The sequence below is a fragment of the Pocillopora verrucosa genome, chromosome 13 (assembly GCF_036669915.1).
Source record: "Pocillopora verrucosa isolate sample1 chromosome 13, ASM3666991v2, whole genome shotgun sequence".
Lineage (NCBI taxonomy): Eukaryota > Metazoa > Cnidaria > Anthozoa > Scleractinia > Pocilloporidae > Pocillopora > Pocillopora verrucosa.
Window position 1 is genome coordinate 4884496 of NC_089324.1, and position 26281 is coordinate 4910776.

Consider the following 26281-nt stretch of genomic DNA (forward strand, 5'->3'; position numbering starts at 1 on the left):
TTACTTTGCTCGAGGCAGTTTCTTAAAATGACCACATACTTTAAATATACAGATAGGGGCATGCCTTAGCATGTATCCCGGTGAATAAATATTCGGATGTCTCAGAGGTAATTTGTGACGTGTATTTCGGTTACGTCAATCAGAGAAATTATGAAACAATGTTTTTATATGAATCGATCTCCAAGTATTGTGCGGGTAGAAGAGAACTGTGTCTGTACTTGTCAGTTCCGTTTTTTCACGCCCGTTCTTTTAAAGAGACCTGTGTTTTCAGAAAGGTTTTAGATCCGTCGCAACCAGGAGCAATTCGCTGTACTTATCCTGTTTACGTACTTGTGAAATTCTGAGGACTTCAGCATTACTCGAGAAATCAAGGCGAGTATACTTGGTCTTAATAGCAAAGCTGGTTACACCGAATGCAGTCAAAATGTGTATTTGGTTATATTTTGGCTATAATATTGTCGAAAATATCTATAAATATTTCCCTATGCCAAGGGCCGATCGATGCGTTATGCGTGCAAATATGATAACAGTTAAAAAATTGTATCTATCATTCCACAGGCAAAAAATGGCTTCCGTTCCGATAAGTTCAGCGTATGTGAAGCAGTTGGAGAGAAATTCCATGTCGGAAACGAAAGCACAAAGTAATGGTACTGAACTGGCAAAATATGAGAAGAATCAGGATATTGCACAAGAAAGAAGGCCTTTTTCTAGTTGCATCTGTAATGTGCAAACGATGTTACAATCTTCCCTCCAGAGTCTGCCATTTTTCTCATCAGCGCCAAGTGAACAACGGTTTAAAGAGTGCGTGGATCGTCCCTAAGCACGGATTTGCAAGATACGCTAAATTTTATATGAGTGGAAGTGATTACGAAGCATTTTAACAGGGAAGAAACACCTTTTTCATTTTCGGTCTCCTTGACTATCGAATCCTTTCAAAATATACGTGACCTCTTTCATGTATGTGTCAATTGCGCGAAGTGCTGAAAAGCCTGACTAAACAAAGTGGCACGTGAACCTAAATAACAGCCAATCTTTGATCTTCTCATATGAGGAAGTCGAGATCGGGGTAGACGTCACGCCAATGAGATGCTCCCTTGTAATCAAAGGTTCAAAATCACAACATGTGTTCAGGATTCACGTGTAACAATTTGACATGTTTTATCTCGGAAATCAGTTTGAGGAAAGACTGAATAAATCGCGGTTATCATGAATTCTCCAGTGTACATCCTGGAAGCCAATTTCTGCATTTTGCACTCGGTTCAAGCAGACGCTAGAATTAGAAGAATCATCTCAATATCCCAGCGTGTGGGAGGAAACATAAGTTGCTCGTTGCGTAAACAGTAACGGAAATCCTATATAATGCCTGTCTTGCAAGTAAGCGTAGCAAAGAACTGTATGCATTATGAATTATGAAGTTAGACGGCATTTTGCCGAAAACATTCATCCTGGCGATGATTAACAATAAAATAATTTTATAGTCGTTTTTCTTACGTTGTATTTGGTTACAGTAAATAGTGACAGGATTATGGTGTTTGTATTGTATTTCTAGTCAACCCTGTCGTTGTGGTCGAAAAAAAATTAGATCAATATCCCGTAATGCAGACTTAACAAACAAACGTGATTGTTTCTCAAATCAAGCGAGAACAATATCTATTTTTCATGACTATTGCATGACGGATCTGGGTGCTGCTCCTAGACAAAGGCTGTCTGTCACTAGGACATTTCAGAGGACGAGAACGATCTCTGTTCCCGTCGCTTTCATTAAGTGCATGCGATTGATGGAACAAGTGTTGTCAAATTGATTTCGGAAAACGTTGACGTTTCCAGCCAGTTTTTTCCTGACGCTAATTTCTAATTTCCAAAGACGATTGTCGGTTCCAAATCGAACAAAAATTCAGGAGTTGCTCTGCAAAAAGGTCAGGTAAGAAGCAAAGTAAAATGTACTCTTTACCTTAGTTGACCCTCTGCCTCAACCGATAGGCTCTTGTAGCGTCAGGTCTTTTATTTAGATTATTTCTTTTACAAGGAAAAGAATGGCATCTGTGCCAATTAGTGTCGCTTATGTGAATCATCTTCATACGGATACTTCGCCTGGTGAAAAGACGCAAGTCACCAATTTTACGGAAGTCACTGGAAGGGACAACATTCAACTTGAAACACAGCGAAGATGGCCTTTCCATATAAAAGCTCAAACGCAGTCACAAACACCACAGTCTTCGCCCCAGAAGTCATCCCGTCTCATTTCGAAGTGAACTAAATCACAAATTACGCTTGCCTAGATGATGGATCATCACGGTGTAACATAATCCTGAGTTTAAAGTTCTGGAAAGCGGTTTGTCGTGGATGTGTGTGCAAAGCTTAAACATAGACCTGAAAAATTAGGCTAGAAATTTGACTTGTTAGTCAGACACGAAAATTCATCCGAGGTTTTGAGTACGTGATCACTTGTGTTTAATCTCGATTGCGTAACAAATTTACCTGCAAAAGAGACGTGATAACGTACATGTTCCTTAAGTTCGTCACGCGATCTGGCCGTTGAGTGACGAACCAACTAGAAACTGTTCACGGCGGCAACGTCCATGTTCGCCAACTGAGATGACAAAGATAATTCAAAATTGCCCTTTCTTTGGGTGAATCACGAATTTTAAAAAAGGAAAGTTTCCGTCACACGATCGAATATCCCGAGCGAATGACACTGTAAAAATTATCATTTAATCCCTGAGGATATTTTATAAGAGGGTGTTGTGATAACTTCAACTGAAGCATAACAAAATGAAATTCCTTCTTATTCTTTATTATCTCATCCCTTTGGTCAAAACACTTTGCCAAGTTGCTCCTTTGGTCAAATGCCTTTAATAGGATAATTCTCCTTTTTCCTAAACCATCCAATCATTAGATATAGACAAAAAGAATCATACTGAATTTTCTTTTTAAGCTTTCAGATCTGAAATCAGACTTCACACTGACTCTGGCTTCTCTTAATTTAACTTTGAGGAAACCGGTCCTGAGAAATAATTCTATATGCTTTCTTTAACTTTTATGTGCCAAAAAGTGCTCCCTGTTTTTCCTCTTTTAATTAAAACTATACGCGAAGGAAAGTGTAAAAAAAGTTTAAAAGGAGAAAAATATGTACTGGTAAGGACTTGAGGATCCAAGGTATGCGCAACCTACTGATACTGATGTGGTTGTTGCTGATTGAAGAGCAAACGCATAGATGACTTCACCATTCACAACATTTTGATCTTTCATCATATACAAGTCGATTTCATGTTGCCGCGCGACCGTTCAAAAAAAAAAAAATCACAGAAATGCTGTAAAAACGCGGTACGAACAAAAAAGTAGCATGACACATCCCCAATGGTGAGCTTAAGTACACGCATAGACAACATAATGGTCAGACTGATGGTCCCAGATTGCCAAGTATTTATTTACATTTTCTAAGCTCACACTAACACTGCTTGTCTTAACTGACCATGGATATAGTCAATCCAGTGACCCTCATAGATATAACTATTTACGTATATTCCATAAAGTCAAGTATACAAATTAGAAATATATCGGACTGGTCATATGAAGATGAAGACGTGTTCATTTTCAAGATGACAAGTGGCCAGGTAAGAAATTGAAACTATATCTTTTCAAAAAAATTTGCCCAAGAACTCCGCGTTACAATTAAGACACGCCGACCTGGCTAGCGATTCATCCTTAATGAAAAAAAAAAAACAGAATCAAAACGACAAATTCCTAACCAATGTACCTCTGCTTACAGACCGTTCCAGTGTCGATATACAAATAAGGAACCTGAAGATTCCTTCCGCAACAAAGATGTTCAAAATGATCATTCGAAAGTGCGGTCGGCTAGAGAGCTTCTGACAAAGACGTTTGCGTGACTTTTTAAGTTTGCGTGACAAACAAATGAAAAGCGATACCTGCAGGGCCAAAACCTTAACTTCTCACGGACCGTTCCTTTTCCTAAAACCAACAACCCTAAAGACTGAAAAGTTTCCCCACGACTCTTGAGTGCAAGTATAAGCAAAGCAACCTTTTATAAAAGTTAATCCGAGTTATTCGAATTCATCCAAATTGCATAGCGTTTTTCGAAGTTTGCAGGAGCTATATCAGTATTTAGGAGCTATTTCAGCAACGTGCAAATCTATCTGCGACTTAGAGGAGTCTACAAAATACTACTTTGGCAAGAGAGAAAAATGCAATAAAAGCAACGTTAAAATTGTTAGGAACAACGGTAGCCTTGGATAGAGAAGATCGACCAAGATTGAAAACTTTGGCTAAATCCCTTAGGATGCAAAACCCAAGACAAAGCTTCAAAACGCGTAGATGTTCTTGCCTTCTCGGTCTTCAAGGCGAGGTCCAAAGGGCTAAATTTAAAGGAAATAATAAGACTCTCCGCTCCCAATAGAAGAAAAAAAAAACATAAATATATGCAAAGATAACAGATAAAAGGTGAAGATAAAAATTAGCCGCCCAGCTTTCTTCTTTAGTGCCTTCGCGTCGACCAGTCGTTGTCAGTTAAAGACAACAATTCACTGACAACGTTCGCTACATTGTTGTTATGTTTCTCCAGCAGCTGTTCGTTGAGCCTGCGATTGCAAAAGCCCATCTCCATTAGACATTCATGGCAGGTAGAAGTGGATCGACCAGGAGGCCAGGTTACTTCGTTTACTACAGGAGCCTCCTGTGAGGGGAAGGAGTAGAAATCATGTAAGTCAAAACAGGTAATTTACCACGACAATCAGGTGAAGATTCCATGCATTAGAAGAAGAAAATTCATAGCTTATTATAGCCGTAATAAAAGCAGGAAAGCTTGGGTGTCGAGGAAAATAGCATTCGTATCGGGTTGACTTTTGTGGCTATGAAACATTGTGCATTTTAAGCGCATTAGATCATGTACCATGTATTTTACGCTATACAAATAATAAAGTTATAAAGTTATATTGTACAATTCACAGTGGTGAACGGGCTTTGCAACTGCGTGCGGCTTAGGCGCTGTAGCCTGGGCACCACTGTTCATCCAAAACGAAAATTCTCGCTCGCAAGAGCAAAAAGAAACGTAACTGGTGACGAATGAAACGTAAATCCGCGCAAGCATATCATGCGTTTTTTAGTTCAGTCCATACCTTCCGATTCGGTTTCGAAATTCAAATTATATAGTTTGAAGTTAAAGTAACCAGAGGTTCGACACCTTCAATGCGCTAACCCATATTTCAATTAAAATTCTAAGCGTAAGGAAAATTGAGAGCTGGTTGGCTTACATTAGAAGATGGTTCCGCTTCTGATGGCCGATTAACGGACACTTCACATCCTTGCGCGGGATTGTATGTTGCAGTCGCCTCAGGTTTTGGCACACCAGAAAGGAAATTCTCCACAGTAGAGTAAACAGCCCTTCCTGCGCTGGCTGCGGCATCTATCGCCGTGGACAATACATCGGACACCACACTGGAAGCAAAATCACTACTAGCACTGTTCTGACGGACTCGCTTCACAACCATGACTTCACTAACGGGAACAGTAGTAGGGACCATCACGACAGGAGAGGATGGTTCTGGCTGCAAGGCAACAGGAGCAGGTTCATCACTGCTGGAGACAGGCTGTGCTGCTATTGGCTGCGAGGTGACATCTGGTACTGCAGGAGCCCCCGTCCTCTCATCATCAATATCACCGTTGTCATCTTCATTAACATCACTTTCGTCCTCATTGCGTGCCGCTGGTTCAGGAGCAGGGACGTTTACAGGCTCAGTTATGATGGGCATTTCGGGTTGAGTGGGTTCGTAGCTCAAGTCTCTTGGAGGTTCCTCCGGTGCTATAAGACCCTCCAACCGTGGTTCTGACACAGGTGGATCAGGAAGTTGTGGGATTGAGTCATTTAACGGTTCAAACACTTTGTCATCCTCATCGACAGTGGTCCTGGAAATTGTCTCCATACTAGTGTCGTCACTTCTCACACTCCTTTGATCGATGAAAAAAGTAGTACCAGGAACTCTATCAAGCTCGGTTTTAAGAGGGGGCTGATCGCTGAGGGTAAATGAAAATGCTCTTTGTTGACTCTCGGTCATTTGCTTATATTCTGTGACACTAACAGTTACGGGGGAGGGATCTGCAGTCAGGGGGGCGTTTGGGTCAAAGCAAGGAGGGACGGGTACCACCATGAACTCGTCGGACATATCAGTGGCGACGCTTTCGACGTCACTTGTTGCATCTGTGGACACAAAATTAAAACGTTTTAAGAGAAAACAATGTGACATCTCAACGGTCGATAATCTTTGTTCGCGACACACGAGAAAGATGCTGAACGAAGCCTTACAACAGTAGTTTACTGACGCTTTTTTTATATATATTTTTCTCGGTTTATCGTTCACATTTTGACCAGTTAGGTCCTTCGTTGAGCCTATTGTTGGGCTTATTATCCATGTGTTCGTGCGTTCGCTTCTATGCTTAAACTCTTTGTTTTCTTTTTCTCGTTTCTACACAAACAGTTTGAAAAAAAATTAGCCAGAGAAGATTTATGTTGGAAAATAAAGCACTCTTCAAGAGCCCCTTTATCTTCTCTTTTATCATCGCCCATCGCCAAGAACGTGAATGAGATGAGAGAATGTCTCGATTGAGAGCACAAGGGAGTGGAGGTGGGAGTACTTCCTTCCCAGCGCACATAAAAAAAAAAAATGTGTGTGAACAACCTATGCCCTTAAAACCATCACAAGAGTTCACACCTTCCACAGCACAAGCCACGAGCTCCTCTATCTCAGCTCCGTCAAAGGACTCTACTTCCAAGCCACACCCAGCTGCATCCCACTCCAGCTCGGAGAACTGAGCAGTTTGGCAGGACACGGTCACAGATTCTAACGGCAGCCTAATCTTCTCGAATTCTGCTGTGTCCTCGGTAGAACTAAGGTATACGTCTGATCCCGATGCTTCGTCCGGTTCCTCGGCCATTGGTTCCTGAAGAACTAAGTCCTCCACAAGCTTCCTGACAGGGGAGGTGTCGCGTTCAGGGAATGCACTGTTAATCAGGGTGGTGCTATCATAACTGGGGTACTTGGGGGCTTCTTGTTTGAGTGAAAAAAAAAACATGACATAAGACTTCTGACAATTAATATTCATAAAATATATTTCCTGCAGCTGTTGTCGTGGATAAAAAAAACCGTTTTGAGAATCAGCAGCCGCAGACTTCTTTAAGGTCAAACTAGGCACGTTCACTCAAGAAAGTTAAAGATAATTGTCACAATTTGGAAAACTCACACGACAGCTTAAATTTGAATTCATACAGTTACTACATTCTAAATTAACGAATGACTAAATCATACAGAACTGACTTACTAACTGACTAACAAATAAAATTAACTAAATATTTAATAAGTGTTTTTACACACACTGTTTGAAGCGGACGAATAATACCTGTCTCTGTTGGGCTGTCCTGATTAAGCAGCATCTCATTTTCAACTTTCTCCTCTTCAACAACAATCTGACACCAGAAGAGAGGGCCAAATGGGATACTGTGATGACACAGCTGCCATTTACTACAACAAAAATATATCAATAATTATTTCTTGACACTGGAGGAGTACAGTGAATGGGCATTCAAGACATCGTTATTTTCAGGTAGACATAACTTCTTTAAGGAGCTATGTAACTTAACGTTTATCACTTTAGAAAGAAAAATTCAATGTGGAAAGTTGAAAAAATACAACGAAGAAGCAAAGTTATTTTCAATTCAAAATCGAAAGTTTTCCACAACTGCATTGGTTTCGTTCTTCTCTGCTCAGTGATTGGTCCAGAGAACTCGCGCAACTATTTAGACCAACCGGATGCCAAACTAGAAACAATTGCGACTTGTTCACATACGTTTTGAGAACACTTTTCGATTGAGAACGGTGCAACCAAAATCAAAGTAGCCACGACAGCCAATCAGTAGAGAGGAAGATATCCTAAAGAGCCAATGAGATCTCAAAGTAAAAACAACCAAGCCGCCAAAAGCGCGGGAAAACAAGGGCGACCAAGTCGTGATTGGTTTTAGCTTTGTATCTGATTGGTTGAGAGTGTGTCGCAAGTTTTCAGGACTAATCAAAGAGCGAATAGAACAAAACTAATGTAATTCCGGATTACCTTCAGCACTCAGTTGAAAATTGCTTTATAGCGCTTAAAAAAATTTGTGTGTTTTAACTTTGAGCTCTCACTAGTTTCTTGTGATAATTCCCTTTCTTCTGATTAACTATTTTAAGAGGACGTTTCCGAATTACCTCTGCCCTCTTTTTCAAAACGAGGCTTGGTACTGGTGAAAATAAATTAAATTTGCGTATGAATGAAAACATATATTCGGATGAAAAGATGAGCACCAGGACTCGCTGAAATGCGCTCTAACAAAACGAAGAGGAGTGAGAATAGCTCGAGATGCTAAAAATCAAAACGGACTTTCAACGACAGAGCTGACGTTTCGAGCGTTAGCGAGTGACGAAGGGCTAACACTCGAAACGTCAGCTTTGAAACTCTCTACGGTGTCCAGTTTACGCTATCAACTCAGTTGATAACACTTAAGTACCCTGTTATACTCTCCCACCGACGCAGCACCACAGTTTCTTTCGAAACTTACCCCCTTTTATCAACGACAAACTCCGACAACTGAGGCTGAAGTTTTCAACATACACAAACTGAGACCCTAGCTTTTTATAAAATGCGTTTTGCCCCCTCACTGCTCCATAACTGTTGTCTTTCTTACTGACTGTAAAATGTACAGACTGATATATGTATGACAAAATTTCTGTATGATACGAATTTCAAATACCTTTCATAACGCCCAGGTGCTAATGGAGCAATGAACGGCACCATAAGTTCACCTTCTTCATCTAGTTTCAAGGACGGTACCTTAACTTTGTTTTCTTCTGTAGCAACTAGGATGTTACCCTCTAGACACTGAAGCTGTGAGGAGAAGATGTTCAGCAGAATGTTAAAACAGTTTAGACTCAATATCTACACATGTAAGGTTGGGCACCGATAACCAAAAGAACGTTCCACAACATCAGAGTGAACAAGATGAGCCACGCACAGAGTAGGAGAGGTATCTGCAAGGGCATATGGATCAAATGGGAGTTTTCGTCGTTTTCTAAATATTACGGTTTGAGATAATCTGCCATCAACAAAATGAATTATTCAAAACAACAGTCTTACCACTGTCTTAGCATTCCACTTTCGACCTTTGTTCTTCACAATCCAACGTTTCAGAAACTAGCAAGTAAAGAGAAAACTGAAAACTTACTAAGAAATACTAGCCGTGCATCAAGTTCAAACTATACCCTTGAAGACAATCCAGAATATTTGGCTTGGAACCAACTGCCACGAAGATTCCAAACGAAAAAGGCAGCCTTCCGTTATGTTTTGAAGAGAATATTGCAAAATTTAATCGCAAAAACTGTAAATTTGAAAATTCGATTTGATGAAATGCCAAGAAACATTTTAGACCTAGTGTTTCACATTGATTAATGAAAAGGTTGCAATTAAACATTTTTTTCAATGTTCTTCAGAATCCATGGTTTTTATCAAAACAGGGTTTATGCCATACTACAGCGCAGCTAAAAGAGAAGGGGACCAAAATGTGCGCGTCAAACTCGTGTAGAGCGTGTCTGAGACCAGACGCAGACTAGTCTCGACAGAAAAGCATACGCGTCTACTGTAGACGCGTCTGTCTAATTAGCATGAGGAACGGTCATTGTTTATGTGGATGAGCATTGTATTTATAGTAAAAACTGTTGGTTAAATTACACAGAAAATTCGTCGATCGTCTTGAATTTCTTACGGCTGCGTTTGTTTAATCACTGCCTTAGTGCTGTTAACTTAATACAGTTTTTGCTCGCCGGTAAATTTCATCAAGGTTCGCTCACCAAATAACGCATCATACTGTAATTGACCTTTTGGGCTTTAGAGTTCACGTGTAGTGCCCCGTAACTTTTGATGTAAACAAACCCCGAAAGTTCGGACATTCTTCGAATCTGCTTCAACGGCAGCGAAATGACAACTTGCTTGACGCACGATCAAATAAATAATAAAAGAAAGATACCAATTTTGAGCGAAGAAACGTTTCTTGAAAGTGAGAAGTTATTTAAGAAAAATTTCCAAAGCCGAAGTTCGAACACATGTGCTGCAAGCTCGACTCAATGTCCGAACTTTCGGTGTTTGTTTACATCAAAAGTCACTTGACACTATACGTGAAATCTAAAGCCCAAAAGGTGAATTTAATACGGCTAGTGCACAAATTGAATAACAATCGTCTGTGTCTCACCTTATGTCCTGCCTTTATAACTGTACCGTCAGGTATGCTGGCATCGGCTATGAACTCTGCATTAAGGCAATTTCCCATCCTCTCATTAGAAGTGTCAGCATCACTCTCTCGTCTGTCGTCAAAAGAGTTAAGTTAATAGTTTTTGGTCAGATAAATGTTACAACGCTACATGTAGTTGACGGAAAATAATTGGTCAGAATTGCACAACTGTTGTTAGCTGTAAGACTCAATTTCATGACACCACAGTGGTCCTTGCAACTGGGTTTCCACATGTATGTTCATATTCTTCAAAAGTGTCCACAAAAATTCCAGTTATCAAAACAACTAAATTTAACCCTTTCACTCCCAAGATCTAACTAGTAATTCTCCTTACTATCTGCCATAAAATTCTTATGATGTTAGTTCAGAGAATTTGGTATTGGATCAACTAATAATCCCATAATTGACATTCTTCTTTATTCTCATCATCTACATGCCTGATATTGTATCGATATTGTACGGAGAAATTTCTCACTTGTGGGAGTGAAAGGGTTAAAACCATACACAACTACTTCTGTCCTGATATTCTGACAGGACAACCGAACTTTTCAGAGATGTTAAGTAATCCGAGTAAATTACAGGTATCACAACTACTAAACAAAACACAACTACATACAGTCATAACATCCGCATGGGACAACAGAACTTTTCATAGGCGTTTACTTACAGTGTAGGTATTCAGAACCTATTTAATCATTTAACTCCCAAGATCTCATTAGTAATTCTCCTAACTGTCTGCCATACAGTTCTTGTGATGTTAGTTTGGAAAATTTGGTATTGGATCAACTTATGATCCCCCAACTGATATTTTTCTTTATTCCCATCACTTGTCCACTTGATATTGTATTAATATTGTAAGAAGAAATTCTGTCTTGGTCATGCATGGGAGTTAAGGGGTTAATCAATTAACTCCCATGAGTGACCAACACAGATTTCTCCTTACAATATTAATATAATATCAGGCGGACAAGTGGCAGAGAAAAAGAAAAATATAACCTAGGGGATTACCAGGTATTAGTTGAAACAATACCAAATTCTCCAAACTAACATCACAAGAACTGTATGACAGACAGTTAGGGGAATTACTACTGAGATCTTAGCTTACATTTGCCTCCATTCCTTCTTTATCCTTCTTTTAACATCTCTCTTCTCTTTTTCTCTTTCCTTAATGATCAGTTTCTCCTTCTTCCTTTCCTTCTTTTCATCTTTTTCCTTCCTTCTCTCTTCTTTCTTCTCCTTTTTGTACCCTTCTTTAACTGTCATCTTGTACACAAAATGTTTCAACACTGGCACCATTTCTCCATTTTTCAGTCCTATTCCTGGCACATGGTTTCGCAGCTTTGCAAAGAAATGATTAGGATCGTGAATCCCTTCTTTTCCTTCACACACTTCACACAGGTCGTAATCTCTGCAGAAACTGCAGAAAAACAAATTAAAACCAAAAAGTGAAGCCAAGAATGTCTCCTAATAATGGAACTGGACCAAATAAGTCATTCATTCTTATCCTACTCAATGTCCAATCTGTAGCCTCAATATACAATTTACAAGAACTGTAGTTCAATTTCTGCATCTGCTAGAGAATGTCTTCACCTTTAGAACCTTTTCTGTTTTAATGCTTGAACACTTCCAAGAGTGAAGAGTCCAGTTTAACCCTTCAACTCCCCTGAGTGACCAAGACAGAATTTCTCCTTACAATATCAATACAATATCAACCAGATAAGTGATGAGAATAAAGAAAAATATCAATTTGGAGATAATTAGTTGATCCAATACTAAATTTCCTGAACTAATATTATAAGAATTGTTTGGTTGACAGTAAAGAGAATTACAAATTTGATCTGGGAGTTAAAGGGTTAAAGAAATACATCTTCGAATGACATCACCTTACTGTAACACTGGGAAACATAAATTTTAAGTTTAAAACAATTTCTGATTGAAAAGATTTGAAGGTGTTTGATTGGATTTTTCTTTGTTTACAAATTGTACTGATGCACCTGGAACAAAACTGGTTTGACCTTGAAATTCTGTAAAAACTACAACATAAATGTTTTCACTTGGGTCACATCTACCCTTCATCAACTTAAAAATTAAAATTGTTCTGTTCTCACCAGCACTTGTATCGGATTCCACAGACAGCTTGGCCACATGAAGCACAAACTATACCTTTATGAACAACTAATAAAACAACAACATTTTGGTTAGAATAATGAAAATAATGATTTAAAAAATAAATAAAAAGTGCTGACAAAGAATCGCTGATTGTGTGACTTGTAGCATGGATGCCTGTCATCAAGGAACAGATCCACATAACAAAAGACAAATAAAAAAAGGGGGTAAGTTTCTAAAGAAACCGTGGTGCTGCATTGTTGAGAGAGTATAACAGGGTAATTTTGTTTTATCAACTGAGTTGATAGCGTAAATTGGCCACTGTTAAGAGTTAGATGTCACATTTCTGTGTTTTTGGCATCAAACTTTGGATCCTCTACTACAGTTGAAGCTGCACCTAGGAGGGTATACATTTTCAAAAACCCTCCATTACAGAGTTTCATGAAGTGACATGTACCCAGTTAACCTCATCGTTTGAAAAAAACTAGCAATGCACAATGGAAATATCTGTTTGAAATCCACATCAGACATTACTGCATCTCCATACAAACAACAACACTTTGCTGAAATTGAATATTTGTTTCTAAACCAAGAGTAACCACAAACTTTTTATGACTAAAATGACATAAGATTAGAATATATTTCTCCTTGTAAGCACTTTCAGAAATGTATAGAGAACAGTATGGAGAATATGCATGCTGATGTTATGGTGTAAAGGGATAATTACCATACCTTTACCCCAGGCCAACCTGTCACATGTTTGTGTGGGCGAGGAGCTTGGTGAGGGACTGCTGAGGTGAAGTTGCTGCAGATTTTTCATTGCTGCCTCCACTATTTGCGGCACTGACTGGATATAGAAGATAGAAAGAACCTTTGTAGTCTTAGCTTACATATTTATAAGTAAGATTAATGACTTATTTATAATAATTTTGTATGGAGTTGTCATCCAATGTATGTTCTAAAACTGCTCTCTGCACTTACTTAAAAAGGTTCACTCTTTAATTCCCAAGAGCTAAATAAAAACTATCTGCATTGAGTATGATACATTTAAAGCAATTTCATCTTTGAGAATTTGATTTTATATCAAGAAATGTCTCCAACATTTTCAAAAAGCATCAATTAAAGGAAAAAATTGTGATCAGGTTCCTCTACAGGAAAAGATGAACCAGGCACTAAAATTTTCCTGGCTCCAAATGTGTGGTTTTACAGCTCAGTTGTTAGTAGCACCAACTAGTATCTAGGAGGCATGGTTTGAATCCTGTTGAAGCCTGGATAATTTAGGCTAAGTTAATTCAGTATTGTTATTAACTGAATCTATAATGCAAATTGTCTACCGGAAAAATTTTAAAAGCTGACAAAACCTCAACTTTTAAACTCTTTAGTAGTATCAACTCAATTGATAATTATTATCATTTAGTATTATTAATACTAAATTTCCTTGCTGCACTCCCCCACTGACGCAGCACTATAGTATCCCTAGAAACTTACCACCCTGAATTTTTTGGGCTTCTTTTCTGCAATCGATTCAATTCCAGCTCACCCGCCAAGATCATTGCTTTACTGAATAATTTTCTCCTATCTGATAATAGTATTTTTTCTCATCACTTTTCTGATTTCATCCCACATAGAAGTTTGTTCTATTTCATCTTTCTTTACCTCTTGCACCACTCGTTGAACGACTTCTGCCATTTTTTCTTGATCAACACTGCCCTGATTAGATTTGTTGCCACTGGCTGATGGGTTCAAAACATCAGGATTGGCAGTCACTTCAACTTCCCCTTCTCCTTCTGCTTTTGGTTGGGTTTCATTTGATTCATTGGGAGAAGACAACAACTTCTCATTCTCTACCTTCACAGCTCCAGTAATAGCGGTCATATCACCTGAGATTAATAACAAAAAAGAGCTCAGAACAAGACCCACAAAAAACTCCATCTTGTTGTCTTTCCTGGATTTATGTGTATTGCTTGTCAGTGAGTTCTCTTCAGTACAGTAAGTAAAGCATCTGACTGCAAAATCCAAACTACCTGGGATTGGAAACACAGAAACTGAAAAACATAAATTTTTCTTTCTCCCACACTGAAAATCTTTCTTGAGGACAATTTTTGCAAGGTCATGTTACTTGTTAGAATCTCAAAATTTGGCCAGTGTCAGCATCAGGTATAATTTAGATGAGATAAAAAGCAAAAAACCTAATAGTTTCTAGAACATTCTTCTTTATTTCAAATATTACATATAATTTTTTGATTAAGTCACCTTGCTGTGGAACAAACACATATGAATCTTCTCCAAAATCTCCAAGTCCTTCCATAGGAACATGTTCTTCACTCTTTAATACATCTAGAGAACTCCGCAATCGTTTGTGAAGCTTCTCATTCATGGTTGCCAACTCATCAGAAATATTCTCAGCCAACTGGAAATAGCAGCTCTTTGCCTTAGGTTTTCTTGGAGCTCTTTTGGGTTTCCCAAAAGATGACGTTGAAACTTGGGAAGGATTACTCGGAACTGGCTGCATTAGTTCAATTAAAGGGATATATTGGTCAGCTGTGGACTCGTCAGCTATTCTCTCATGTATTGGTGGCCCTGTGGATGAAGGATTCTGCAGTACACCTGCAGATTCCACAGTTTCATCTACCACTTTTGAATCACCTCTGCCATTCACTATTTCATTCCCCTCAGTTGGTAATGGTTCCTTTTCAGCTGCCTCAAATTGGGAGTCTTTTTCAGCTTCCTGAAAATTTGAGTTTGCTTTGATTACAGTTTCTTGGCATTCTGCATCATCCATTTTTGCCGTCTTGTAGGCACTGCTTAGCTCTGATGGAGTGGTAGTGTTGAAGATTAACTTACGTTTCTGGGCTTGAAGCTGAAACAAAGTAAAAAGGTTTACTGACTGTAATGGTTACCGCATTCACACACATGCAGCAAGGAACTTTCTTTCTAACCCACAAGTCCTTAATTTTTGGATAAGTGTAGTGTTTGTTATTTCGATCCCTAAGAATCTACTCTGGGCAGAAGGACTAAATTAAAGAAACTCTACTTTTTGGACTGTACTGTAACTTGTACACCTTACACTCACTAAGTTAGTGATATCTCATGATGGAGACATCAAACAACACTTACCACAGGTGTGTCTTCCTCACTTTCTACCAGTAAATCTTTAAGACTTTCAATTCCTGGCACAGATGTTTGTGGAACATAGGGACTCTCCACTACTAGTCTAAATAAACCTGTTTTTTGAGTGACCTGAAATTAAAGCCAGAAAAACACAAGACACTCTATTTGAAATTCCCTGCACAACCACAGCAAAGGAAGAGAATTAATAACTCAGAGGAAATCACAAGCTGAAGCAGAATTGATGAGAAGATCTGAAGTAGAACCCCACTGACTCAAGGGAACAAAAAACAGTCCAAGTTAGCAAGGGTGTAAGTTATGAGGATTAGTGTACATTAAATTTCAACTATCCTGTTTAGAATTAAGAAAGAATCATGTTTTTACCATTCTGCACAATCAACAGTCAATTTTGTACACACAGTTTATTTCATTTGTGCTTTTTTAGAAGAGTGTTAAAGATAAGTTTGGGAAGGTTAGCTAAATGTATGTTTCCTTGAAGTTTGAGTTACAGGGAAGTTTGAGTTAATCCTGTTCAAGTTAGCTGATAAGTTAGCTGATTGTAAATGAGTGAAAAAATGGGGTCAAATCCAGAGGAAATCACATTTTGTGCTATCACTCCTGAATCAAGCAGTAAGGTCAAAAGAAAAAAGGAAATGATCACCAACTAAAGAAGCTCTTGATCTTTCAATAAATTCTCCTTATCAGCACCTTAGGTAATTTATAGAGAACAGTATGGAGAATATGCAAACTGATGTTAAGATGTAAAGGGTTAGAGTTGCAAAAGTAACAAAAACTTCACTGATGGGAGTCTCCCCTTTGCAAGTATGACTATCCGTGTTCCTCATTTTCTATTTATAAAAAGGTATTTCAGAGCTCACCTTTAGTGCTTCTTCAAGTTCCACTAAAACACCAATTAAAAATACATATCAATAAAACATTAAATTTAGTTTTTTACAACAATGACCGACAAACAATGGAAATCGTAAGCTTTTTTCAATGTTTCAAAATTTTCCTTTAGAGAAAGATTTCTAACGGAAAACAAAGGAAACTGAACGATCTCTTTTTTCAGTAGTTTAATTTGTTTGTGTCTTCTAAACCTCGCTATCGAATGGATTTCTGAAAAATGGAAAGCAGCCTGAACCAGTACAGAAATATTAATTCTAGAATACATGACGGGTTCGAAACTTGTATGTAACTTGAATTTAAGCCAACTAAAAAGTGCAGCGAAAATGAAACAGCTGAAAATTGACCCACAACTAAACAATTTGCTTGAAATTCTGACTATGCAATCGAACTTATGATGTTTAAAATGTACCATGACTAGCATCGATTTACTCTCCTTCACTAACTTACCATCTGTTCCAATCGTGACCTGAAAGTAACACAGAAAAGATATAAGAACCATTATCATCTATACTGACATGTAAAACCTTAAACCCAAATTGAAGACCATTACATAATGCTATTTCATCTAGTAACTTATATAAATAGTTCACATCTTTGCAAAGAGTGCTTTGAATTAAATACGATAGTTTTTTTCCGTTTACGTTAACCAGTGTTTACAGCAGAAGAAGCATACACTATTGCAGGAACAAATATGTAGTTACCAATTCGTTTTCGTCGTCAATATACTTCAGCGTGAAATCTTGCACATCAAACAGTTCTTTGATCTAGAAAAGAAGGGATTTATTGAAAAAGATTTACAATCTTTTAATTTAAACCAGCCAAGGAGAGACCAGGCTAAAAGAAATTCTTGCTTAAAAACACTTACTTGAAACGTTAATTCCTCCCAGGATGTGGGAGAACTGATCTCGAATCGCCGAGCAATGCCATTGAATCTGGCCTTTACTTTGACCCTGTCGGTCATTTGAATAACTCGAGGCGTTTCCAAGAAATAAATGAGCCTTCGAACGAAAATATTACGGGTAAAAACCCTTTCGCTTACTGTGCAATTTTAGAAATCAGCCTGTTCAGCAACTTCCTTCGACCAAAACAAAAGTGACGACATAGAATCTTCATGAACACATTATGTCACTCACTTACCAAATATGGTATATAACAGACCCGGATGACTACGACCCCAGGCTTTTCTCGATGGAAGAGGGCACTTTGATCCGTACAAAGTTCAACTAAGATCTTATCAATTGAAAGGGCCGAATTTAATTAAACTCCAAGAACCAGTAGGATTTATTGGATAAAATCCTTTTTTTTTCCTCCGTTATTCTGTTCAAGACTGTAGCAAGTATGAAAGACGAAAACTTCTGGTCAAATTAGCCGAAACGCGCAACAATTTTCAGATTTTCAACAGGTTTTCACAACTTTACAGTTTTAGAGAGAGCACTGGAACACTTCCCTCGGTTAGCAAAGCAGATTGAAAAATTTTTTACTAGAGAAATTAGTTCGGGGGGGGGGGAAGAGGTGAATTAGTGGGTAAAGGAGCGCTACTTCAGTGCACAGGGGTAGCTTGGATGCGGGGGGGGGGTGGGGGGGAGGGTGGTAAAAATAGGGGAATAGGTGGCTTATTTCCCCACTGCCCCCCTCCAATTACATGTTTTCATACACTCTCGTACCTAGATCCTCCACGGTCGGTAGGGGATACAGAAGGGATCCTACATTTCAGTTACAGTTAGAAGGTAGGATCTGGGTACGAGATTAGTTTTCATACTTAAATGCACTTTCAGCATAATCATTTGAACGAAATCATTTGCTTTTTAATGTCTTCAATGGTGGAAAAAAAATAGAAGATATTTTATCTGTGGAAATATTGCTCAGAGGAAAGGGGGGGAGTGGTTGCTCGCTCAACTTTCGTGAACACCGATTACTTGGTGCGTCTGTTTGATTAACAAAACCTTCAATACTTTTCAAAATACTTAAACGGTAGCTAAGCAATTCATTTTGAAAAATTGCGGAGCCCGTATTGATAACGAAACTATGATAAAACAATATTTAAAAAACCAAATATCCACCACTATTCAAGGACACTGAGGTGAATAATTGATTAGTATATAACACACAGAAACTGAAAAAAAAAGTAATTTACTTCTGTCAATCAAGCATAAAAAAAAATGGTCAAAAATAAAATTGTCGCCACGCGATTTTCTCTCTTCAGCTGTTCGGAGGTGAATAGCATTAGCTAATCACTTCTTTCTTTCTATTTTTTTTCAATATCTTTATTGGGACCAAAAATCGCTGCTGTTTACCCTCAACAAAAATAATAAGCCTCCTTAACACATTCAGTTGGTAAAATCCCTCTACCTGTATTGTATTTTATCGCTTTACTCCAATCAGTGAGGAAAAATGTATTTCCTCATTAAATATCATGGCATTCTCAAGTAGAAGGATGCTGAGAAAATTGGCCCAAGGTGATATTACGCTTGTAACAAGTGTTTAGTCGACCTCGCAAGCTAACAGCATATCGAAGCGCCTGAATAGCGAATTGAATAAAAATTAACGCCTAAACCTTTTACACCATGACGTCAGTAACCACATTCTGCATACTCTTTATTATACATTTCCTTTGGTACTGACAAGAAGAATTCATCTAACAATTATGAGCTTCTCGAGGTGGAGATTATATCCCTGTTTCTCATCACTCTAGTATTTGATTTAGCGGAGATACTGAGCGGAGAAATTAGATGTTAATTACTCTTATGGGCTAAAGGGTTGGTAAAATTCTTTCAGCATAGTACAGTAGAGCCCCGCTTACTTGAACAAGATCCGATTTCCCTCGGATTTCACCCCATTTTTCCTGTCATTTATTATCAGTTAATTCGAACTCCCTCTTGACCCTTTAACTCCCATGAGTGACCAAGACAGAATTTCTCCTTACAATATCAATACAATATCACGCATACAAGTGATGAGAATTAAGAAAAATATTAATTAGGGGATTATTAGATGGTCCAACACCAAATTCTCCGAACTAACATCACAAGAACTATATGGCAGACAGTAAGGAGAATTACTAATGAGATTTTGGGAGTGAAAGGGTTCACTTGATCTGATTTCACCTTCTTTTGACTCAGATCCACCTCTAAGAACTCAAAACATCAAAAGTGACAGAACACAGCTGACATATCTCAATCTTTAATTAAGATTGATACGAATGTGATTACAGTCAAGTAAACGAAATATATTTAGCTAAACTTCCCAAACTAAACGTTCTTATAAAGTTCCTGTCAAAATTACCCAATACACGAAAGTGTCTGTTGTTGTGCATGAATGGTAAAGTGATTGTTAATAACAAAAATTACAATTTTCTCGATTGTGATGGGTTTAAAAAAACACCAAGTTGTCATCGGACAGTGCAATAAGTCAATCACATTTAAAGTTGTACTTTGAATCAACCAATCACAGTCAAAGTTAAGGTTTAAATGAACCAATCCCAACCTTGGTTTCAATCCCCATAGATACAGCATGCAGACTCCTTAATTGATGCAAACTGTTTCTTTCTTTCATAACTTGCCTATTCTTCTTTTCTCGGAAATTGTTAATTTTGTCAGTGGTAAATTGGTAACAAGACTTCGTGTCGTCTAATTTGGCGAAAAACAAATTGGATTTCTGATGCGCAGTCGTCCGATAGCAAACTTAAAAAAAGCTAGATCCTTTTAATCCATCAATAGAACTCTAAGATAATTTTTCTGTCTTGTTTCCCTATGAAACCAGATCACTCGCCAGATTAAAATCAGGGAGTGTGAGTCTATCAGCGCAGAATATACATAAGCTCTATTCTACTTAAGTATTTTATTTATATTGAAATAAGGGTAGACCAAGGATGTGTTTTGTAAAGCCCTTTCATCTTGGAAGGTTTGGTATAAGTAAAAGCAAGTAGATTGAATAACACTCGGGAAGAACACAACGTCACTCTATCTATCACTGCGCTCAGCGCCTGACGGGGCACTTTTATTCGTCACAGCACTACTTTTATCACGCACAACAGCTTCTTCGGCCGTAAAAGTTCTACCATTTTCGTGTTCAGGTGAAACACGAGCAGCAGTAGCACCTCCGTTGCTATTGAAAGAAAGCGGTCGACGTTGTTGTTGTTGATGTTGCGCTTCCAGCTGCTCGTTTAGTTGCTGGAAAGATGGTGCCATGTTTTCCGCCATTTGAGACAACGTAGATTTTTTCGTTTCTTCGGCTTTGTTTTTGTTTTGCTTCCCACGATTCTCTTTGCCGATGGGATCTTTGCCTTTGCTGCCTCCTAAAAATAATGGTGAAAATCATTTGTATTTAACAAAATGCCATTTACTCAGAAAGAGTTTTAATTACAGGTCGATTGTAGAAACTCAGGTTAGTAAAGATTTAAGAGTTGGTCGAAATTCCCCACTCGTGGACTTGCTCTCACTAAGCATACAAACAAACAAACATGTTCTATCATACTTCTCCCTTATCAAACCACTTCTGCAAAATTTTCCTCAAATGACTTTAAGAGCTTGAAAAAAGAACTTATTTCATGACTATAGCTAATAAATATCAGGTATGTGCATCTACCAAACTATTTCCCCTTCTAGCACGTCCTTTATTTTTTGATTTCTGCAGAAATATAAATTCTTTTAAAAATCAACTTATTCTTTAACACGTCCTCATCTTTTCACTTTATTATTTCAACATAAATATCAATTATTTTAAAATAATTAACTGCCAGTAGAAAGCGCCAGAGAAGCAAGTGGAAGGCAAACTGAAGGAAAAAGCACGTTATGCGATACAAAGCGAAAATTGGAAAAATATTCAAATCGTAACGCGCAATGGAACTCAAGCAATACCAACAGTGAGGAACAAATTAAGCTCGTAGAGGGAAAGAAGACTTTTAATTCATATCTAGATTCTAGCGTTGAAGGTGCCTACACAAGTTATAATTATCAGACTTTTCCAATTGAAAACAAAAAGAAATACTGAAAACCGCCATTTACAATAACAAACCTACCCTAATTCTCGTAGACATTACCTTGTCTTCTTGAGGAGGTCGTTCCGTTTGCCACAAGGCTTGATGCAACTCGACCATCAGTGGTGTCTCTACCCTGAGCTCCCAAGTATGGCATAGACGAATAACCACGTGACTGGTCACGTAATTGAAGTCTTGTACCTGAAAAAGACACATGATCACGAGGACGCGCACCAGTCAGATTGGGATCTAGTCCGTTGGCTTCATGATGAGAACCAGGTTGTAGCTTAGACGGTTCATTCCCAGTGCGCATGCCTGGGGCAGTTGTTTCTGCTGCTGCTGCTGCTGCTGCTTGTGGCTCTTTACCCTGTCCATTCACCATCTCTGCATTCATTGCTGCGAACTGAGGGGCTATGATACCCGCAAGCTCTACATAGTGACCTTTGTTTTTAGGGCCCTTACGAGATTTCTTGCCTCCACGCTTCTTAGAGGCTCCATCTGCATAGTTTACTTGGTTTGTGCTTCGTCCACGAGCCGGAGGAAGCGTTCTTGAAGGTACAGGGGGGTTGTAGTACAAGTTATGAGTCGCGTACCCTCTCTGTTCCTCCTCGCTTCCTTGCATCATCTGTATCACCAGTGCTTGAAGCTCTGGTGCCATATTGTCAATCGTGCGTTGCTGCTCTTCGAGTTGAGCCCGTCGTTCCGCCTCAGAATCGTCCCGCAAAGTTGCGCCAGTTCCCCTAGCAGAAACGTCCTTCCTCGAAGTAGAAACATGCATCCTTCCCAGTTCCTTGTTCGTTGTCATGCTCGTCTGTTGACTTGAACTGAGGCTTTCTCCCTCCGACGGATTAGAAAGTAATGAAGTGCCGTTTGACATCTCAGTTTGCAAACTACTGCCATCAAACAGTGTCCGTTGTTCTCTCACACTATGACTATCCGATACCATACTACTGCCAGCAGCTGACTCATTTTCTACGATGCTTCCGTCAAAAAGCTCTTGGCTTTTTCGCTCCCTACTTCTATCATTAGCCTCTCTGCGAGCTTCGGTGGGTACATCTGCTAAAAGCCGTTCTCTGGACGTTGCTTTTTGTCCTGTGCTGTTGTTCAACAACTCTTTCCCTTTTACACTTCCTTCCTTGTAATTTTTTTCACGTGCTGTTGCTTGTGATTCTTCTAATTGCTTGTTCATGGCTAATACGTCACCAGCTAAGTCCTTGGCAAGCTCAGTATAAGCGTTCTTTGTGTTCTGTTTCGGCCTTTTAGATTTCTTTCCATGGGGTACCTTAAAAGTGGTCTTAGGTCTAGCGCCTTGCGAATTGCCAACAGGAGCCGAATATTGCGAGCGATAATCTCCAAAATCAGAGAAATCGTTGGAATTACTTCTGACACCACCATCGTCATTCTTCGGTGACTTCTGAGGATCTCTCCATGCCTCTTGCCAGTTATTTGACTGGAAACTTGAAGCAGAACTTTCCGATAGAGAGAAGTCATATCGACCGGATTCAACGCTGGCGCTGTCTGCAAGATTCATGTTCTCGAACTCTGAGCTCAAACAGGGATCGCATTTTGTATCAACATTTCTTGACATTGGTTGTACTTCGGTAGGTCGAGAGATAATTCCTTCACTTTCTACAGAAATGGCTTCGCCTTGTTCGGAATTCGCTGCAGATACTTTTGGTATTGATTCTTGCATCGACTCCGAGGTTGGCGGAAGTGAAAGTTCCTCTGTTACCTCTGGGTTAGGTTTCGTTCGTTTGGAGTAAGGCTCTCCATCTGTCTTAGAGTGGCATTCTCCATAAGTTGCATCAAAATAAGTGGTAGACTTTGAAAGGTGATCCTCCATCCCACAACTTCCTTCGTGAAAACTTTGCGAATCTTCCGTCTGAATGCTAGAGTATTCAAACCTTTCATTGTCTGAGCGTAAAAGCCCTGAACCACAAGAAGCACTTTCGTCATACCCTGAAAGAGACTCTTGTTGGGCAACCGATTTAGTGCCTTCACCTCGATAATTCAACGAGTCTCCGTCTCTGAAAGCTCCACAGCTTTCATGACCCGACCCACAAGTTGCGTCTGGGTTATAGTCCGAAAGTGACTCCTGTTGCACGAATGATCCAGTTCCTTCCTTCTTAAGGTCGTATTCAGTTTCAGACCTCTCTTCATTGTGCATCTCTGATTCGAAGTTTAAATGTACACAGCTCTCCGAGGCTGAGCCACAAGTTGCGTCTGGGTTATATTCCGAGATGGATTCCTGTTGCACAACTGACCCAGAGTTTTCTTGTCTGTAACTGCATGTAGTTCCCATCTCTAGCCTGTATGTCTCTGACTGGAAGCTTCTATGCCCGTCGGAGCCTGGCCCACAAGTGTCGTCTGGGTTGTATTCTGAAAGAGACTCCTGATGAGGCATAGAGTCGGTTGACTCACGCTGAAACAGCGAATCGCGGTCATCATTGCTGCCTGGAGTGCGAAGCTGCTTAAAAGAACCGGAGACATCAGCAGCGAGGTCAAAGTAAGGATTTCGCGCCCCTTTTTTAGAATTATTTTCCTTCTGCTTCCCTTTAGATTTACCCGGACGAGTTTTCGCATCATTTTTGAAGGGTTCAACGCCACCTTCAGCACCATCAAGAGCGTCGTTGTCGCCACCGGCAACTTGAAGATCAGCTGAAGGTTGAGCCATTTCTGCCGCTAGTTCCTCACAATAATTTCTCCTCCGTCTGTTGTCATTCCCCGATGGCGTCTCTCGAGCATTTTCAGTTTCGTTTTCATTTTGCATCACACAGTCATCTGCAGCTTCGTTGCCCTCTCCGGGAAGCTGCTGGGTTGCTAAATATGGAGCCATGTCAGCTGCAAGCTGTTGATAAGGAACTCCACCTTGCCTTTCATTTTTCCTTTGGGATTGATCAGAATCGCGTCTCTTTTCCTCCATGTGTTAAAATGCTTTGCTCGGCAATATTTTCCTACGTTGCGCGACAAACAAGTATTAGCTTATATTAAAGTTCACACGGCAACCAGGTGGACAATCAGACATAGTTTGATACTACTCTGACTAAGTATTAGCTTGCCATTATAAAAACAGTTCATCAAAAAATGAAATCTTTTCATAACAAAAATATATCTGACGATGGTTCTATCAATAGAATTATATAATCTGCGAGTTCCTGATGCTAATAATTTCCTTTTCGAGTCCTTGTAAATCAACAGAAATCGGGGCCAGTTCTAAACCTCTTTTACATAATTGCAAGCAAAGCGTCTGCTGTCAATTTTTTGTTGACAGAAAGTGTTAACTTAAGTTTCTTGCTCACAAAGCAAGCTTTAACTATTTCGGTTTCGACTCAGGCTGTTTCGATAACCTAGATATTTATCAGTATCTATCTATACCATGATCCACAAGGTCTACATTAACAAGGCCGGTCGCTTTTGCAGAAGTTAGACCATTGCAGAGATGGCTAACCAGAAAGGATGGCTGCTTACTCCGTAGTCGCAACGATCAAATAACAAAACAATTTAAGAACAAAAACCACAACAATAACGATTATTGAAAATAACGCCTTCTATTTAAAAGAAAAACATCAACTGCCAGTCTCGAGAGCTGGGGTTCATTAGTATCATCTGAAGTGAAACTGAAAGCGAAACAACGGAAGCAGCTTCTAAAAGACCAGAAGCTCCAACTAAATAAAGATCACAGAACTTCGACAAATGGAGTTTGTTTGAGAAGTTTGCCTCCTACGCCAGAATCTGGTGTAATACAACTTACGTTTTTTAAATCGGTACCTTTCTCGTATATAATGAACCGCTTTTAGTCTGCCAAGTTATCTGTTAACTAGTGCCTTACGTGTTGGGTTTGATCTAAACAAACCGAGACAGCTTACTCACAACCACGTTTCAGCTCATATTGAGACGTCAGAATGACTTCGCATTCGTGAATATTTTGTCGGTATGATCAAGTCTATGTATGGTAAGAACTATGCAACGTAGGAGTTAAGTTTTTTATTTATCAGCAATCGTAAATTTACTCGCTCGACAAATATCCTCCATGCACTTTCTATTCGTTTGTCAAAAATATATTTTGGTTAATTACACCGCGTTTAAAATGTTTTGATTCATCGACCGTGCAGAAACATTTTCGGTTTCAAAACTAGTTCACTAGTTTGAGGCTTATCAATTATAATTCATCTTTTATGTCGAAAGAAAAGCACACAACTACCGCGGGGAATAACCTAATGAACATAAATAGCTCTGTAACGAAACACATGCCGTCTGTCACACTTTGATGAATTTGCTAGAGCTAAATATTCGCCTAATTCATCCTTCTTAGTGAGCTCTAGAATTTTCAAAATATCTGTACTTACTTCTTAAAGCGACCCCTTCGCTTTTATGGCTGAATTAAGATGAGTCGGCGAAGAAATCTGTAATTTTTTACTGATTCGTCATCGCTTTTCATAAACTTGCTTCGGTAAGCGCTTTCCATAACAATACTAATCAGCTCTTGCGCATGCGCTATATGCTAACTGCCGCTGTTCCCCTAAATTTATCATTTTATAGACATTCGGTTTGGCCTTTGGCTCGATAACTTGCAGCCTGTGATGATTAAGATTTTGGGACAACTTTCGTTGTTAATACAAAATATACAGACCAGCTTCATTATGTGTTTTGCTTAGTTCCGTGCGCTCGAATGGAAGACTAGGCAACTTTTGCTGCTAAGTTCCAGTCAATCAGTTCTGTTCATTTTCATTTGTATCCAATTAAAGGCTGAGAAAAGGCTGCAGCTCGAGTCATGGTTCGAAGAACCGACAAAATAAATTTATATGCAAAGAATTTCTTTCGTTACTCCCTTTGTTTCTTTCATGCAATTTTTTTTTCAAGAC

General features: G+C 39.1%; 2 protein-coding genes and 1 long non-coding RNA gene across 4 annotated transcripts; 1 reads left to right on the forward strand and 2 right to left on the reverse strand.

Moving 5' to 3' along the window:
- The first annotated feature begins 134 nt into the window (after positions 1-134).
- Positions 135-3734, forward strand: LOC131790188 (uncharacterized). The gene is made up of 3 exons (XR_009340674.2): positions 135-372; positions 559-1921; positions 2027-3734. It is a non-coding gene; the product is annotated as an uncharacterized lncRNA (long non-coding RNA).
- Positions 3395-17543, reverse strand: LOC131790187 (next to BRCA1 gene 1 protein-like). 2 transcript variants are annotated; one of them, XM_066160722.1, is made up of 17 exons: positions 17310-17543; positions 17146-17208; positions 16892-16910; positions 16417-16439; positions 15548-15670; positions 14684-15290; positions 14087-14310; positions 13163-13277; positions 12433-12499; positions 11430-11741; positions 10286-10397; positions 9178-9234; positions 8795-8928; positions 7411-7532; positions 6726-7058; positions 5271-6214; positions 3395-4693 (listed from the first exon to the last, which is right to left on the reverse strand). In XM_066160722.1, exons 1-17 carry the CDS (start codon positions 17403-17405, stop codon positions 4496-4498), a joined length of 3549 nt encoding a protein of 1182 aa, XP_066016819.1. In that variant the 5' UTR covers positions 17406-17543; the 3' UTR covers positions 3395-4495. The 2 variants fall into 2 exon arrangements, with proteins under 2 accessions (XP_066016819.1, XP_058963353.2); XM_059107370.2 differs by having other exon boundaries at positions 6726-7061.
- A 2065-nt stretch (positions 17544-19608) lies between these two features.
- Positions 19609-25876, reverse strand: LOC131790174 (uro-adherence factor A-like). The gene is made up of 3 exons (XM_059107359.2): positions 25766-25876; positions 21483-24373; positions 19609-20738 (listed from the first exon to the last, which is right to left on the reverse strand). The coding sequence occupies exons 2-3, from the start codon at positions 24340-24342 to the stop codon at positions 20404-20406; spliced, it is 3195 nt and encodes a 1064-aa protein (XP_058963342.2). The 5' UTR covers positions 24343-24373; positions 25766-25876; the 3' UTR covers positions 19609-20403.
- Positions 25877-26281: the final 405 nt, after the last annotated feature.